This window comes from Anastrepha ludens, chromosome 4, assembly GCF_028408465.1.
Source record: "Anastrepha ludens isolate Willacy chromosome 4, idAnaLude1.1, whole genome shotgun sequence".
Classification (NCBI taxonomy): domain Eukaryota; kingdom Metazoa; phylum Arthropoda; class Insecta; order Diptera; family Tephritidae; genus Anastrepha; species Anastrepha ludens.
The window spans coordinates 28,521,287-28,538,313 of NC_071500.1; the positions used below are offsets into that span (position 1 = coordinate 28,521,287).

Consider the following 17,027-nt stretch of genomic DNA (forward strand, 5'->3'; position numbering starts at 1 on the left):
TTTACAAAATTTTTTATTTTTATTTTTTTGTTTTTAGTTTAAAAAAAAAAATTTAAGTTGTTTTTATTTTTATTTATTTTTTTAATACTCTACTTTTATGTGCATGCACTTCTGCCCCTTGTAAAGGGTGTTTTTTTAGAGGTTAGGTTTTCAAGTTGGCACTACTTTTTTCGTAGATGCTCTTTTTGACAGCTGTCACTTGATTTATGCTCAGTTTGGTTTGCCATTTCATAATGAATAGATTTACACCTGATCAAGCGCGTTGCACGTTCGGTGAATGGGCCCAAAACGAGATGCCACCGATCCCGATTTTCACAAGAAAATTTTGTTCAGCGATGAAGCTCACTTTTGGTTGAATGGGTATGTCAATAAGCAAAATTGTCGCATTTGGAGTGAACATAATCCACAAGCCATTGCTGAGACGCCGTTACATCCTCAAAAAGTCACTGTTTGGTGTGCTCTATGGGCAGAGGAATCATTGGTCCATATTTCTTTAAAAATGAAGCCGCCCATAATATTACAGTCAATGGAGAGCGCTATAGAGCCATGATTAATGACTTTTTCGTGCCTGAATTGGACGATGTTGATGTGGACGACCTTTGGTTCCAACAAGAAGGCGCTACACGCCATACAGCCAACGCAACAATCGATTTATTGAAGGAAACTTTTGGTGAGCGCATTATCTCGCGCCGTGGACCTGTGGCGTGGCCTCCAAGATCGTGCGATATAACACCGCTGGATTATTTCTTGTGGGGCTATGTGAAGTCGCTTGTCTACGCAGATAAGCCCGAGACGATTGACGTCTTGGAAGAGAATATTCGGCGCGTTATTGCTGGCATACGGCCCCAATTGCTGCAAAAAGTGGTCGAAAATTGGGCCTCTCGGCTGGAATTTATTCGAGCCAGCCGCGGCGGCCACTTGCCCGAAATCATTTTTAAAACATAATGGCAAACCCTTATCTTTATAATAAAGCTAAATTCTTGGCCATAACATTAAATTATATACGTTTTATTTCATCTTGAAAACCTAACCTCTAAAAAAACACACTAGCAACTTCTGCCTTGTCATCCGGCATTCATATTTCTGTTTTATGTCTTTTGAGCGAATGGATTGGCTTGCGATAGAAGCACAGTTCATATCTATATTCCTCTTCTTATTTTTCTCATGATCGTATCTTTTAAGTTTTCCAAACTTGTAGATCCCCAGTAATAGTGACACATTTTTCTTCATAATGGGCAAATGAGATGCTTTCAGAATTCCAAGCAGCAAAGAACCGGCAAGCGTAGCATAATGGGTTGGTGCGTGACTGCCATTCGGGAATACGTAGCTTCGAGTCTCCGTGCATGAAACATCGAAATGAAGAAAAACTGTTTTCTAATAACGGTCGCCCTTAGGTAGATAATGGCAAACTACCGAGTGTATTTCTTCCATAAAAAAGCTCCTCATAAAAATTATAAAAATAAATTATTATATAAATGCTCTAGCTCTGGAAGCATTCAATGGAGTACCAGCTGGTGGTAGCAGAGGAAGTGACCTGGCGTTGCAAAAGATCAGACCGAGAAGGACTCGGCTTCTCTTCGTGTGCCTAATTGGCGCCGATTATCACGCAATTTGTAAAACACGGCCAAAATCGCCTAAGCTTTTTTTGGCAAATCAAAAGAGTAATGCGAGTTTCATCTACTGTAACAATCCGTTTCAAAAATGCATTCCCTTCTCTCCACATAGTTTCAAATACGCGCATGGGGACTCAGGGAACTGTTGCTTCTGAAGTGACGTGAGCATTCGCCTCAAAAGATCAGTCGGTTCGTATGCTGAAAATCTCTAGAATGTCTAGCTTGTTTGAAGAAACTCTGCTACTTATACGAGTATTGGGTATTTTTTACGAAATAACTTGAAACGGTAATATAAAATAGAGATATTGTTGGAATGAGTTTTTTTTATAACCTCATAGATAATTTCAAGGCTTTTATTTTTCTATTATGATGTACGGCACATGTCCGCCGAGGCTACGACTACAATTTTGGACGACAATAAATCGATGCACGCTGTATGGCATGTTGGGCCGTTTTGATGAAACCAGCGGTCATCGATGTTAAACTGATTGATTTTTGGAAACAAAAATTCAGTCAACATGGTTCGATAAGTCCTGCCATTCGCCGTAACGGCAGCTCCTCCCCAATCTCGAAAAAAATAAGGGCCAAAGATGACGTCAATTGCGCAAACAGATTTATTAGAAGTGCTGTTCTGGCGCTAAACGAGTCATGGCTATTTTCCAAATCTCGTTCCCACGACAGTCGGTTCTACTTAACCGGTTCTACGTAACTACGGATACACACTTTTTTCCGTTTTTAAGAATCACTATAAACAGATAGTTTGATTCCGGTAATGAATTTGTATGATTCCGTAAGAACCACTAGTATTTTTTCTTACTTAGTTAGGAACTGATGCTACCCTTCGCCCCAGTACAATATACGGAAAACTCAGAAAGTCCTTTGGACTCCTCGCCATTCAATTTCCAAACTCATAGCTGTGTTTACCGGTCACGGGACGATCAGCACACGCGGTAAAGTTGGATTACCATTTAACTCCCATTGCAGAAGCTGTTGGGACCTTTCAGAGAAGGAGACCGTTGAGCTCTTAAAATTAAGGTCACTGGGTGCTCCTTTCTTCGACAGCCTGGGGCAGTGACCAACCTAAATCCCATCAATTTTCTCCATTATATCAACAGCTCTGGCTGGCTGTAGATATCTGCCTGTTGGAGGTCTCATAATGGTATCAAAACGGCGCTTTAATGCTACTTGAGGAGTGCCGAAGTGCCTCTTCAACCATTTCACCCACCTACCTAGGAACTTAATCAAGTCATGAAACCCAGTATTCTCCATGGTTGACATTTTCTTACCGGTTTGCTGATGTATTCGTGTATATTTCAGTGGTTAATAAACCAAGAACGCAATTCCTCTTCTTTGTTTCAAATGCTCCATTACACGTAGTATTGAACCCCTCAGCGTAAATAGTGCATGGTATTATTACAGGTCTATAATGCACTGCGACTTCTACTAACTGGCGATAATCGGTGACATCTGATGGATTTAAGCATCGCCAGGCGTTTTGTTCCATATCACAAAACACGCGTAATGCATGTTGCATAAAAATATTTCTCTACTTCACTTTGTCGTCATTCACTCTTTACAGCAACGTGCCTTTTAACTATAGCCGCTCCACTTTTTGGTCACACATTTGCACTGATAGTCGAGAGCAACAAAAATTTCGGCTGTCTGTACTCTCATCAATAACTGCCCTCGCAATAATCAAACACATTTAGTATATGTATGTGTGTATGTATGTATATAATATTTGTGTGCATAAGTATTCATTTGACCTCTGTACCATATACGAGTTTATCTTTCATCAAGTCTTAGTACTAACGAATAACGATTTAAGAAACACAAACTTTGGTCATTAATATCGTTCCCGTTGACTGCATTTTTATTTAGCAGATATTTTTTCTGTTTTATCGCTTTAGACATTTTCTTGCTTGTTTCTAGTCCTACCCCAAATTTTAGCGAAGAGCATTGCAAATGAAAGCATTTTAAAAATTTATCTGCCATTGAAGCGTGGGCAATAATTCACGCAAGTAGACGCAAAAACGAAAGCGTGTATATCCATTTATGCACGTTTGATGCAATGAATTGCTGGCGACGCCTGCACACAAAACTCGCAAACTCATCTACATGCATACATACATACACACATCAAATAGAGCACGCAAGCTTTCCCTCAATCATAATCTACACACGCACGCATGCAACAGCAATGCTCGAAAATATCTACACAATGCTCCGTACTACTGCATGAAAGAGTAACACCATACCTATGATCTCATTCAGTTCGCATTTAACCCATTTTGATGTTACCTCTTAACCACAAATCAATTTCATTCAGTGTCATTCGATTCGATTTATCTTTAAAGTTTCATTTGTGTCATTCACCCAAACCTCACCACCACTAATATTTCTGGGAAGAGTCTCTTAAGTGCAATACATCTTTTGTTTGTAGTAGTAGTGGGGTGTGTTTCGATGGATCTCAGGCCATTCAGCAAACAATGTTAATACTTCTACTCTCTTACCATCGATCATTGCAGGTGCGCATCGATGTCCATGGCGCAAGATTGATTGCACGCGTTGACAGAAGTCAAGAAGAGGTTTACCTGAAGGGTTTGAACCATGACACCAACTATGGGGTGTCGACGAATCTGCCTTCGGTGGTGTTGGTCGGAGGTAAGTGTTTATTGATTTGCAGGTGGAATAAATTATAAAAGATGCAACGTTAGTCGAGTTATTGCGTGATTGCAATTCGTTGGATCCGAGTTCGATGAAACCACGCACAACTAATATTAATTAAATAATACCTGTACCAAATATTTGAGGATAATTTCGAAACAAAGGAACATCCGTGTTGCAAATTATTTCATATTAGACCCAGTACGTATATAAGTAGATTACTTCAAGGTTTGCACCGCTGCTCATCACAGTACCCCATCCAGACCGATTGGATTGAGCATATGTGCCTTTCTTCTAGCTGCAATTCACCGAAATACCTCAACCTTCTCCGCACTATAGCACTGCTTTCAAGGAGAAGGTGCATTGGAGTCTCCCGGGGTTGGTCGCAGAAACGACAAGAATCAATGTGCAAATGACTGCAGTGGCCTGTGGGATTGCCTATGCGCATTTACAGTGTATCCTTGGCGAGCGTTAAGAGTTTTTTAAACTTTTTTTGGTGGTACCCTTCCAATAAGGACTTCGCCCCATAGTTTGGTGCTGGCAAATCTCTCTTAACCTTAGCCTGCCATGAAAAATCTCCTCATATAAAATATTTGCCGTTCGGACTTCGCTTAAAACTGTAGGTTTCTTCATTAGTGGAACAACACCAAGACGCACACCACAAAGAGAAGGAGAAGCTCGGCCAAACACCTAGGAGAAGTGTACGCGCCAATTATTTTTTTATGTTCTGATCCAAATTTTCTCCATACTTTTAAGGAGGTTAATTGTTCGGCCGGATGAAGGCAATTGCTCGGCTTCCCTGCCTTCGTTAAAAATACTTACTTAACCTCTGCCCCTGTCTTAAGGATGACGTAACACTGGATTGAAATGCTTGGCCATGAAGAATACGAGGCTTAATATTTAATTGAAAGTTCAGAAGAAGTTCACGCGTCAGGAATAAGTCAAAAATATTATACAAATACTGAAACCAGTTCCGATTACCAAGGCAAATTCACAAAAACTAACTTCGTTGAAGCAACAACAAAATTTACATAGTTTGAATGTGAAAATGAGAGAAATGAGAATGTAAACAAACAAATAGGGCAGCAAAAGCAGGACACTTTGACATTCCAGCCATCAAATCGCAAGAAAATGAGCTCTGTCAGAGTGAGCTCACCTTATGAATAAAAATATATGCCCACATAAGTCTTAATTCATAATTTTTTTTGTGGCTGTTGATATAAAAATATACAGATATTAAACACGTATACTTCGTAAGTTCACCACTTCATGAAAACTTGTCAGTATTTGTATTGAAAACTCTTTTACAAAGTCTGCGTTAGCTTACGCGTTGATTTAGGTTCTTAAACCACCTCGTAAATTTACGAGACAAGTTAAGTAACCCAATGTCAATTGTTATTGTCGAACAGCTGATAAACAAAATTTATACAAATAGTTCGCCAATACGAAATACGCAATTCGTAATATAAAATCGGTGCCTCCGCGCAACAATACGCGCTTGGTGGCCGGATAGCGAACGCTGAATTGTACAGAGAGAGCACTGAAGTAACAATTGACATCGAAATCCGTAAGAGAAAGTGGGCTTGGCTTGTACACACCCTAAAAAAACCTGCTCAAGAAATATCACCCATGGTTTTGAAGGGCAACCCGCATGGGTATAGACGTAGAGGTAGACCAAGAGGATCCTGGCGACGCAGCCTGCGTGACGAAATGACTCGCAACGATCTTACCTGTACTCAATTGAGTCAAAACCTAAAAGATAGAAATAAGTGGGAACCATTAATTTTGGCACTATGCGCCTCTTAATAGGCGCTTAAGCAAACTATAATAAAAATAATAATACAAAATGTGAATTTCTGCATACGAAACATTTATATTTCGTCCCAATATTTTTTTCCCACTTTTAATATATTCCGTTATCTATGCTCAATTATTTACATTTATTAAAGCATTTTTTTGTTTGTTCTTTTTAACTTACATGTTAATCAATCTTCATTACGGCAACTAACTGTGAATTGGAAAACACAACACCAACAACCACAACAACAACACTGAAATCAACCATGTATACGAAACAAAATTGGCAAAAAACGCTGAAACTCTTAAAAACCAACATCAACAACAAACAAAAACGTAATAACCTGCAATGTTTTTCCACAATTCCTTTATTTGGACCCTGTGTGCATGCACCGCTACGTATACACAACATTCACATGTGGCGCACCCATCTACACACATACATCCATACACACATGAACTCGACAGGTCTTTCGTCGGAGGAGAAACTGCATGGCGTCAAGTATATTATTGAATCATTTGTTGGTTGTATTCGTAATGTTGTTCTGAGTTCGGGCAAAGCGGCATCCGATTTGTTGCCCATAGCACCACTGGTGGCCACTAAGCATGAGAACGTCAATGAAGGTTGCTCCGACAAATGCCATTCCAGACACAATTTATGTTTTGTGGGCTCCCGTTGTATTAATCACTACTATGACATTTCATGCGATTGCTTCGGCAGCCACTATGAAGGCGAACATTGCGATATTTACAGTGAGTATCTACTAACTATCTACTTGCGAACACTCGTTACAGCAAAACAAAAACAAAACAATCGTATTGCAAATAGGAACAGCCACACTACCCAAAAACCATGAAAACAAATTATCAACAAAAAGTTTCTTGATTGAAAATGGTTCCGCTTTGTTGCACTTGCGTACATACATACATATGCATATATCTATGCCCCGCATATGCCCTGTAAGAAAAGCGTCGACTAACAAACAGAGGCTTCTAATTTATGTACGTGGATGTGTGCGCACTCTTCTTCTTATCGAATTATGCACATTCAATTATTTTTTGCCAACTATTTCAAAGCGATTATTATAACGGCGCGCACTAGTGAACTCAAGGGTATTATAATTTTGTTCCTGCATTGGATGTATGTATGTAGCAGCTGCGAGGCGTGAGGATTTTGAAAGAAATCGATTTAGCCATATTTGTCAATCTGTCCGTCCATCTGCCCATATTTTTATACTCTGTTCAAGGTATGTACAGAAGTTGGTATTTGAAATGGACGATATCGCTCAATAACCACGCCCACTTTCCATTAACAGTAATTTTCGAAAAAGAATGGCACATGAAATCTCTATTTTAATTAAAGCAAAATTACTCACATTTGGTAAAAGTGATAAACCCAAACAAAGAAATAAGAGAAAAAGAAAAAATATTTGGATATTGGGCGATGTCACACATTAAGCACCCCATTTACACCCTAAACAGATATTATTGATATCGCATAAAAAAGGCGCCCACTTTGTATATGATAAGACTATATTTCCGTCCTTCCGTCTATCTGATGTTACAAGCTATAACTTAGCATTTTTTTATGAGTTTCCTTGATTCCAAAAATCAACAAAAAGTCAGCCCGAATTAAATATTACTAAAATATGCGCGGGTACATAAGGTGCGCTCCGGATCGCATTTAACATTTCTTGATTTCTTCTTTTTTTTTGTTGAATTCAAACCAAGTAACTTACGAAATTTTCTTAAAAGTGGAATGAAGAGACAACTGTTGTTTCATTTTACAACAATTTTCATAGGGACTGGAAAGATTAAAGATCGGTTTGAAAGGATCGATTCGATTTTACTGTGGATAAAAAATTAACACCTTTGAAACTGAAAATATGTAAAAGTACTTGTAAAGAGTGGTTAAATTTCAAGGGCCGATGTTGAATGTGAACCACACCTAAACGTCAACGACACCGTTGGACTTCTTTCTTCGGGGTTATTTAAAAGAAAAGGTGTACGTCGATAAGCCTGCAACAATTCAAGAGCTAAAGGATGAGATAATTCGGCACATTAACGGCATAGAACCTCAATTATGCCTCAGCGTCATTGAAGCTTTGGAGCATCGGATGGACGTGTGCCGCCGAGACCGCGAAAGAGAAATGACAATAATTTCTTTAGAAAATTGTATTTTATTTAAAATCAACACCGGCCCTTGAAACTTAACCACCCTTTATAACAGGCCTAATTATATTGTAATATACAGTGGCTCATTTTGCATGTGAAGGTGAATAAGTAAATCTGTAAATGTTCGTGCTTTTTTTAATTTTATTTATAAATTCTTTCACAACTTATTAAAATTAAAGATCAATACTGCATAAATAATTCCGCGAAACTTAAAAATAATTGTTATTTTTCATATAAACTTAACAATACGTAAAAAATATCAGAAATCGTTGCTCACAAAAGGGTTTTGCCTTTGGCTAGTAGTGGTGTATAAATATACAAACTATTTAATTTTTCTTATGATAACCATTACTTTTAAAAACAGTCTCCCAGCAGCATAGATTCTTCTAACTTCTGGCCAAACTTAGCGGGTATTTATCTCGCATTCCTAAAGCAAAATGTCCTTAAAACCACTTTTTGTTAAATATTTGTGCTTCCGCCTTTTATCCTGTAGATAAACCCAAACTTTTACAAATGTTTTGTATTGAAAAATATTCTTATTTTAATATTATAAGCTGTACTCGTATATTAGGAATTGTTATCGTGTTGAAATTAAAACTCGTTCTTTGGCATACCCATTTTTTCTGCACTGGAATGTATGTAAATTTGCCTTGAGAATGACAAAAACTAGTTGTCGGACTCCCTCCGCTGGCATACAACCCCAAGACATGACAAAATTTACGCCGTGCTTAACCGCAGTGTTTTTAAGATTTTTGATTCGGAAAAGAAATTTGGCTTCCTGGTATAAGTGAAAATAAAACATTTATTGACATTCAAAAATAGATGGTTTGATGAGCATCAATTTTGAAAGGCATCGAGATCCGACTGTAAGTTGTGACTATCTATTAAGGTATGTACCTCTTGGAGGAGTATCATATCGTCCGCAATCAGTAAACAGTTTGCAAACTTAAAATGTTTAGGTAAGTCATTTATAAAAATAATAAACAGCACGGGCCGGCAATGAGTTTCTTACGGTATAGCAAACCATGCATTGACTATGATTTTAGACACAATAGGTCCATTTTTCACTAGTAGTTTCCTACATTTTAAGAAACTGGCGAAGAACTTTAAGAGATTTCCTCTAATTCCATGCTGTTCCAACTTATACAAAAGTATTTAGTGGTCCACCTTGTCAAAGGCTTTTGAAAAGACTATATAAATTGCGTCTAATTGGTAACAGTTTTTAAAAGCACTTATTATTCGATTTATAACTAAAATAAGATTGGAGCAGGTAGACCTGCCGGAGAAAAAATCCATGCCGGCAATGTGATATAACTTATTTATGTAATCAAATAACTTCGTTTGTATTATGTGATCGAATAACTTAGCAATAGGGCTTTGCTTGACAATAAGCCTGTAATTACAGACGTCATTCCGATCACCTGATTTATAGACTGGTTCAGTCCAACAAAGTTTCCATGAATCGATAAAACGTCCACTATTTACAGACATTTTGAAAATCAATAAAAGAGGACGAGCTAGTAAACCGGCGCAAGTTTTAAAAAAGATGTGGTGAGAGTCCCTCACTATCTGATCTAGCGTTGGGCTTAAGTTTAGAAATCGCCAGAAGCACATCATCGTTACTAATCTCAAAGGAACTGATAGTTTGCAAAGATGGAGCTGGTAGGGTGGGAAGGTGTAGGAAGGTACCTATCAAGCACTTTCTGAACAAATTGAGCAAATAAGTCAAATGAACTTTGGGTATTATCAGAAAAATTATTCATAAACATATTCTAAAAGTGCAGAAAACCCCGTAGCTTTTCTTTTGGCCTTAATGTAATGCCAGAAACTAGATGGATTGGGTTTTAGACTCGTTTCAATAGAAAGCATATGTACCGTGAATAAAAAATTGTGAAAGGAGCTGAACTCCTTCTTTAACGGAAGAAATTGTGCATAGTCGTCTTTTAAATCACTGACCTTAAACTTTTTGAAAGTTGTTTAAGTTCACTAACCTAGGGTTAAACCATAGTGCTTTATTGTTGATTACTGATTTCGTAAAAAAAAACAAATTTTGAAAGTGTATTTAAAAGTTTTCGACACAAAATCTCTCTCTCTCTCTTTGGCGAGTTGCTTCACGTAAACTTCTCATAACGCCCAAAAAATAGTCCTTATTAACTGTCTGACAATACCATTGTTATCCACAAAAACTGTGAGCATCGCTTTCCTCTTAGACTGAAAACGATGTGGTTTAGTTTAAGTTCATTCGGAGCTCTCCACTCACCCGCCAGATGTCGTACTCACAAACCTACGTCTCGTCTCCAGTAATGCTGCGGGTGATGATTGTTCAGTTGTATTCAGCCTTGGAAATTATGTCTTTGGCGATATCAACGCGGTTCCTTTTTTGCATGAAATTTAAGTCTATGTTGGTTCCACTTCTCAGCAACATAGCGTAAACCCAAATCATTATTGTCCTGGAAGGAGTCATAACCAATGTTCAAGCCTTCTACCAGCTCTCTGATGGTTAATTTGTGGTTATTGATCAACCTTCCTTTCCCTTTATTGATGTTTTCAACAGTCTTCGATGTCAACGGCTTGATTGGTCATTGAGAAAATACTAAGTCAACTACGTGAGTTTCGGGTTAGAAATTAAACCTGGAAAACAGCATAATTTTCCTAAAAAGCTTTCTTCAGCAAGTTTTGTCTAAGATTTTCAAATTTTTAAATTTTTGTAAGAATTCTTGCATGACACGCATACCCTAAAAGCTCTAAATCTATTAGCACGAAAAATCTAATTAAATTTTCTATTTCCATCACTTCCTAATTGGGTAAGTAATACTGTAGGCAGGAACTCTAACGCACCATAAATAGCTATTTTGTGTAAAATGTAAAGAAATGAAGAAAACTAATTCACATAGACATTGTAGCTGTTTGAACATTTGCCAATAAGCTGGCGATAAAAGCCTATGATAATGCATATAAATACATTCTATGTTGCAAAGTAGTACAGGGACTCAATTGAAGTGCGCATTGTTTGCAACATAAAGGTTAGAGGCATGGCAAAAAGAAGTTGGAGAAAACTCCCGAGAGCAACTGGTTTATTCATTACAAGGCATGCAACAGTTGAAAACTAAATACAGAAATAGTGTTGGATTTAAATGACGCCCCATCGAGTGTGGCTGGTGAGGAATTAGTCAATGCAGCAGATCAGCTCTAAACCGATATGCGGTGCCACCTGCAACGTGATAATGCCGATAAGCTATTGCTTTTACTTTTCAATATTGAATAATTCAATGAAATATGAGTATTAAATAATTTGTAGATATGCAGAGCTAAGACAACAGGGTAGGTTTAACCATACCTGCCCATCCGTCTCGTCTGCCCGTGCGTACGATAACTCGAGCAAAAATTAATAAATTTCATTGATCTAATTGGAATGCTTAGTTCTTTGGCAGTGGTCGGTCATCAGTGTAGGCAGTTCTCACCTGTGGTCTTGTTTTCGTTTTCATTGGTAGGATTTTAACATGGCGAGTACCAAACCCAGCGCACAACCAGATAGCCAGGGTTGCTCCACCTTCTCACATTAGCTCACTATATCACAGATGTTCGGAAACTACCCAGAGGATACTTGGACGAAGCCCGGAAGTTGTGAGCTGCTTAAACCATACGCAGAAGAATCGCCCTGACCACTCCCAGGGGAATGGCGATCAGGGAATTTTCCACTTGGGCAGACCTCTACATACGGAACCATCATCCCCAAAACTAACACTTTACTCGTATAAGGATCTCATCATGCCCGTCCTAACGTTTGGCGCAGAAACTTAGACGATGACAATATCCGATGAGACGTCCCTTGAAGCGTTTGAGAGAAAGACTCTGCGGAATATTTTTGGACCTTCGCACGTTGGTGATGGCAAGTATCGTAGGCGATAGAACAATGAGCTGTATGAACTTTACGGCGACATAAACATAGTGCAGCGAAAAAAAATCCAGCGGCTTGATTGGATGGGTCATGTCGTTCGAATGGATACAAATGTTCCGGCTTTCAAAGTATTCGATACGATACGGGGAGGTGGTAGTAGAGGAAAAGGAAGGTATCTTCCTTCCTTCCTCAGTTGGAACGATCAGGTAGAGAAGGACATGGCTTCACTTCAGAAAGAAACGACTGGCGCACTTTGTCGAACTCGGCCAAAATCACGTAACTGATTATAGCGACAATCAAGAAGAAGAATTGGTAAGCTTATTACCCTTTGTCCGAGGTAGCTAAACAACGCTCAGGTTGTTTCGAAATCTTTATATTATAACGGTAGTAATAAGGTTTGAAGTAGGTCTTAGCCGGAACTTCGGGACACCGAAAAATCTTTACGTTGCTATCTGAGCAGTATCCACTGTTCTTGGCACCTAAAGACGACCTGATACCCATAGTTTCATTTGGAAGGAAATATTTTCTTTACCGATGGGTCCAAGAATGAAATAGCGTCTGGAACCGGATGGTACTTAAGCGATAGTAATAAGTATCACTATGCTATGGAAGAAATGGCAACTGTTTTCCAAACAGAAGTTTTTGCCATCCTAAAAGTAGCCGAATGGATAATCGAGAGGACATGGAGCGGGAAACAGATAGAGTTTTCTGTGAGTGTCCTGCCTTTGCTAGAGCACGGCTACGAGTTTTGGGTTCCGATGTCGTGAGAATGAGTAATATTCGTTCTCTAAAACTGCTCTAAAACAGATTTACTAAAGAATCTGGAAAATTCTTAAAGGACTAACTACTTTATCTCTGTCTCTATTCTTTCCTATATCTTTCCCTGATACTTTTCTCCTTTCCTCCTTGACTATTTACCCTCTTTCCAGAGCTCTAAATACAATCAGCTTTTTAGCCTGAGTGTTTTAGGAGTCACCAAATCTCTTGGTGCTCCTTGGCTTGACCTATTCAAATTTCAATAAATCTGAGCTCAAAATAGTGATCGGACATATGAAAGAAATTTCAAGAGAGATTTTTTCGTAAAACATTTTAACCCATCACTGTCCTTCATAATGGTAATTTTTTAACTTTTATTTACTACTACTAAAAAATTTCTCACTTCTCACATCTGATCTGTTAAATAGGCAAAGGTATTTTGAAGCTAGATTTTTCTTCAACGCATTTTCCAGTTCACTTTGAGGAACCACCTGAGAGATCTCCCTTTAAGTTCTCTAATGGGTATACGTTTTGTTTTCTACAATCGTTCTTTTGGTGCTACTGGGTTTACATAAGCAAGAAAACAAAATAAAAATAATGAATAGAAACGACAAAATTATTTCATAAAAAGTCAATTTGAACAAAATGTCAGTTAATGTTGAACAAAATCGTACAGCGATTACGCAACGTTTGAAATAAGCAAATGAAGCAAACAAATTTCAGTCCTACAAATTATGCTCGAAATTTAAATTTACCAGCGTGACAATAAATAAAACAGCATACAATGAAATCATCATAAAGCTGGATGAAATTGCACACTCATATTTTCGGCATCCATTTGATTACTCCTATTCAGTTTCCATTTATTTTCGCAAATTTTAAATCGAATAAATTTCGCAGCAGCAGCAGTTACGATATCAATCAGTAAGCCAGATTCAGTTTTACATCAGCGAGTCTTCATATCACAGGTGTATGGAGCAGTGAAACGAAATGTCTAAAAAACCAAACATCTTTCGGACTTCATTCACTGAGCAATTTGTGTACAAACAACATAAAACCGCGCTCAATAAAATTTCCAGTGCCGTCGATGTAGGCCCGCCTTCAATCAGAAATGATGCTTACCTTAATTTACGGGGCATGCGACAAGACAAGTTCGCGCTAAAACGCATCATAAAAGACAATATAAAGCTCTTGGAGAGGATCAATCGAATTCGACGTACACACGGTCTCAGCGATAACTACAACACAAGAAAAGCCGTAGCACAAACTAAGGTGCATCATTTGGTGCGACGCGTCGAAAGTATAGAGTCGCAAAATCAATTATTTGGATGCAAGCTATTAAAAGCAAAGCCTGTATTGACGAGCGCATCTCTGCCGGATTCCTTGCGTAGCAGTAGAACAGTGCTAGAAAAATGGAATATTCGTGAAAACCAACTTATGGAACAACTGGTACATCCAAAAATTTATCTCGATTTGGAAGTAAAAAATATACGCCCGCTCGGCCGCATCATCATACAACTATATACAGAAGCTTGCCCAGAAATGGTATTGGAATTTGCGCGTACAGTTTCCGAAAACAAGTGCCATCTGTTGAATTTTATACGCATATTTCCAGGCTTGTGGATCGAGGGGGAAATCTATGTTAATAATCGGACGCTAAGCAGACCAAATTTCGAACACGATATGACACTTTTACGACACGACTCCGGATCGGGGATTTTGTCCTTCGCCAAATGTTATTTAAATGAAGGTTTTCCATATGGATTACTCAACTTCACAGCCAGCTTCAAGCCCATGCCGATACTCAATGGCGAACGAGTGGCTTTTGGCGAATTAGTAGCGGGTCATCGCGTGCTAGATTGTGTGCAGGATTATGGCACAAAGAATGGCAAAGTTCAGAAAGAGATTGTGGTGGTGCATAGTGGGCTAAAACCTTACTAGACCTGTGAATGTTGATTCCATGTCGAACTTCATTCTTAAGTATTAAGAATTTCAAGTAATTTATTATTCATGATTCAATAATAAAAGGTTGTGTAAAGTTTGAAAACTGATTTTGGATTAATGCAATTTTGAAGTAAGAGAAAAAGGGGCATAAGTTTATCCTCTTTCTAAAAAGGTAGTAAAAAATTAATGAAAAATGTCGATGTAAATCACAGAATAATTTCAGCAACTTATCTTGGGATTTACTCTTTGCTCAGCATGGTTTGTTGCACTACTCGAAAATTCGTATCGTCAAAAGACTCCAGATCCTTTCCCAGTTTTTTAGTGAAGCTGAGTATTGCAACTGTTTCGTATTCAAAGATAGGTTCTTCATATTAAACTCTCTAATGTGCTGATCAGCCGCCGCAGCCGAATGGTTTGGCGCGTGACTACCATTCGGGAGTGCGTTGGTTCGAATCTCCGTGCATGAATATCAAATAATAGAAACAGTTGTTTTAGTAGCGGTCGCCGCTCGTCCGGCAATGGCAAACCTCCAAGTGTATTGCTGCCATTTGCCGTTCGGAGTCGGCATAAAACTGTAGGTCCCTCCATTTGTGGACCAACATTAAGACGCCCACCACAAATAGGAGGAGGAGCTTGCCCAAACACCTGACAGAAGTGTACACGCCAATTATTTATTTTTATTGTTTTACTTAATTATATATTTATATTTTTAATTTAACTATTCCCGTGGGTTTACTTAACTATTCCCGTATTGACAATGTATGTGATTGTCATCTATGTGTGCCTACTTACTGAGTTCTTTATTTACTAAACCATATTTATTTGTTTTGGTTTTTTTTTTTTTTTTTTTGTGTGGCGTAGCGAATTCCACCCGACCGTTTCGATTTGTATTCCGTCTGCGGCCTGCTTTATTTGTATGTTAGATTTGTCCGCTTTATTTTCATTTTTTTTTTTAAGTTTATTACTTTTCTTCTCCTTCGAGCAGGCAAATCTCTCTTTCGCAAATGCAGTGTTGCCTAGTTTTGAATATAAACAAGCAATAAAATGCCCATTTAAAGAAAAGAAAATACTAAATTTTTATTGAATCATCTAAAGAACTTTGCATGCATAACAAATTTTCTGTATGCGTTTTTTTAAATAAATCTGTAAAATATGACTGTATAGAAAAAACAGAGTTTCAAAAGTAGATACATCCTTCTTTTTAAAACTTATGTTAAGAGAATCTCAGGAAAACACTTTTTTGGTGTATTTGAGGTAACAAGATAAGATACTACTTTTTTCAAAGAGATCATTATGGTTTCTTCAGTATTATCTGGAATTTTTATTTTTATTTTTTTGTGTGTGTTTTTTACTGTAGTTACGCCTCTATGGCTTTAATTCGTATTCAAAGGCTTTTTAAAATTTATAAAAAAAGGTTTTGTATGTTAAGAAGAGCTGAGAGAAGCAGATCCACTATTCTTGCATAACGTCAAAAGGAGCCTTAGTTAGCGTTAGTCTTTTTTAAATTATAATATGAGTTTTTTTTTAATTATAGAATTTTGTTTTAACTTACAATTTTTGTAGCTTCAAATTAAAAACAGAAACAAACACCAACCTCAAATATTTTCGCATTTTGTGTATAAAAAAGCACTAAATTTATTGCGAAGAGCAAAGGGTTGGGAACACTGCACAACTAAGCCAGTGTCAAAGCGAATCTATTAAAGGTGGTTCTGGCAAAACAGCTGAGTTGTTTTTTTGTTTTTTTTTGTTTCACCGTGTCCATGTGGCTGTCAGCTCAGAATAAAACAAGGCGAATTTATTACTCTTTTTCTAGTTTATCTATACTTTGCTTTGACGATCAAACGTGCGGAACAGTGTTGTTCGTCTAGTGCCAACACCTTTAATGAATGCGCCTTTAATGAGTGCGGCACGCACTCTCTGATAGGTGCAATCTTGTTTCTATCATTATTGACAACTAACTATAAACTACAATAAGATCATAGCTGTTGCTACTGTTTAATTGGGTAATTGTTTCTGTTGGGTCTTCTAACTTTTTAATCTGTCCCTCAGAAAGCATTTGGCTGTTATGGGATTTGAATGTATCGAGTTTCACAAGTCGTTTCTAAAGGTGAGCTAATTCTTTTTCTAGGTGAAATACACAACAATCAGTATACCGAAGTAATTAAAATTCATTTAAA

At 37.8% G+C, this 17,027-nt stretch overlaps 2 protein-coding genes across 9 annotated transcripts in view; both read left to right on the forward strand.

The window, feature by feature from the left end:
• The window catches only part of LOC128861372 (axotactin), a 229,353-nt gene that overhangs the window by 82,643 nt on the left and 129,683 nt on the right, over positions 1–17,027 (forward strand). For all 8 annotated transcript variants that reach the window (XM_054099477.1, XM_054099476.1, XM_054099479.1 and 5 more), the window contains 2 exons: positions 4,142–4,277; positions 6,546–6,830. In XM_054099477.1, the coding sequence (XP_053955452.1) occupies positions 4,142–4,277; positions 6,546–6,830 (421 nt within the window). The remainder of the gene's footprint in view (positions 1–4,141; positions 4,278–6,545; positions 6,831–17,027) is intronic.
• Positions 13,530–14,953, forward strand: LOC128861373 (uncharacterized). The gene has a single exon (XM_054099484.1). The coding sequence runs from the start codon at positions 13,897–13,899 to the stop codon at positions 14,845–14,847; it is 951 nt and encodes a 316-aa protein (XP_053955459.1). The 5' UTR covers positions 13,530–13,896; the 3' UTR covers positions 14,848–14,953.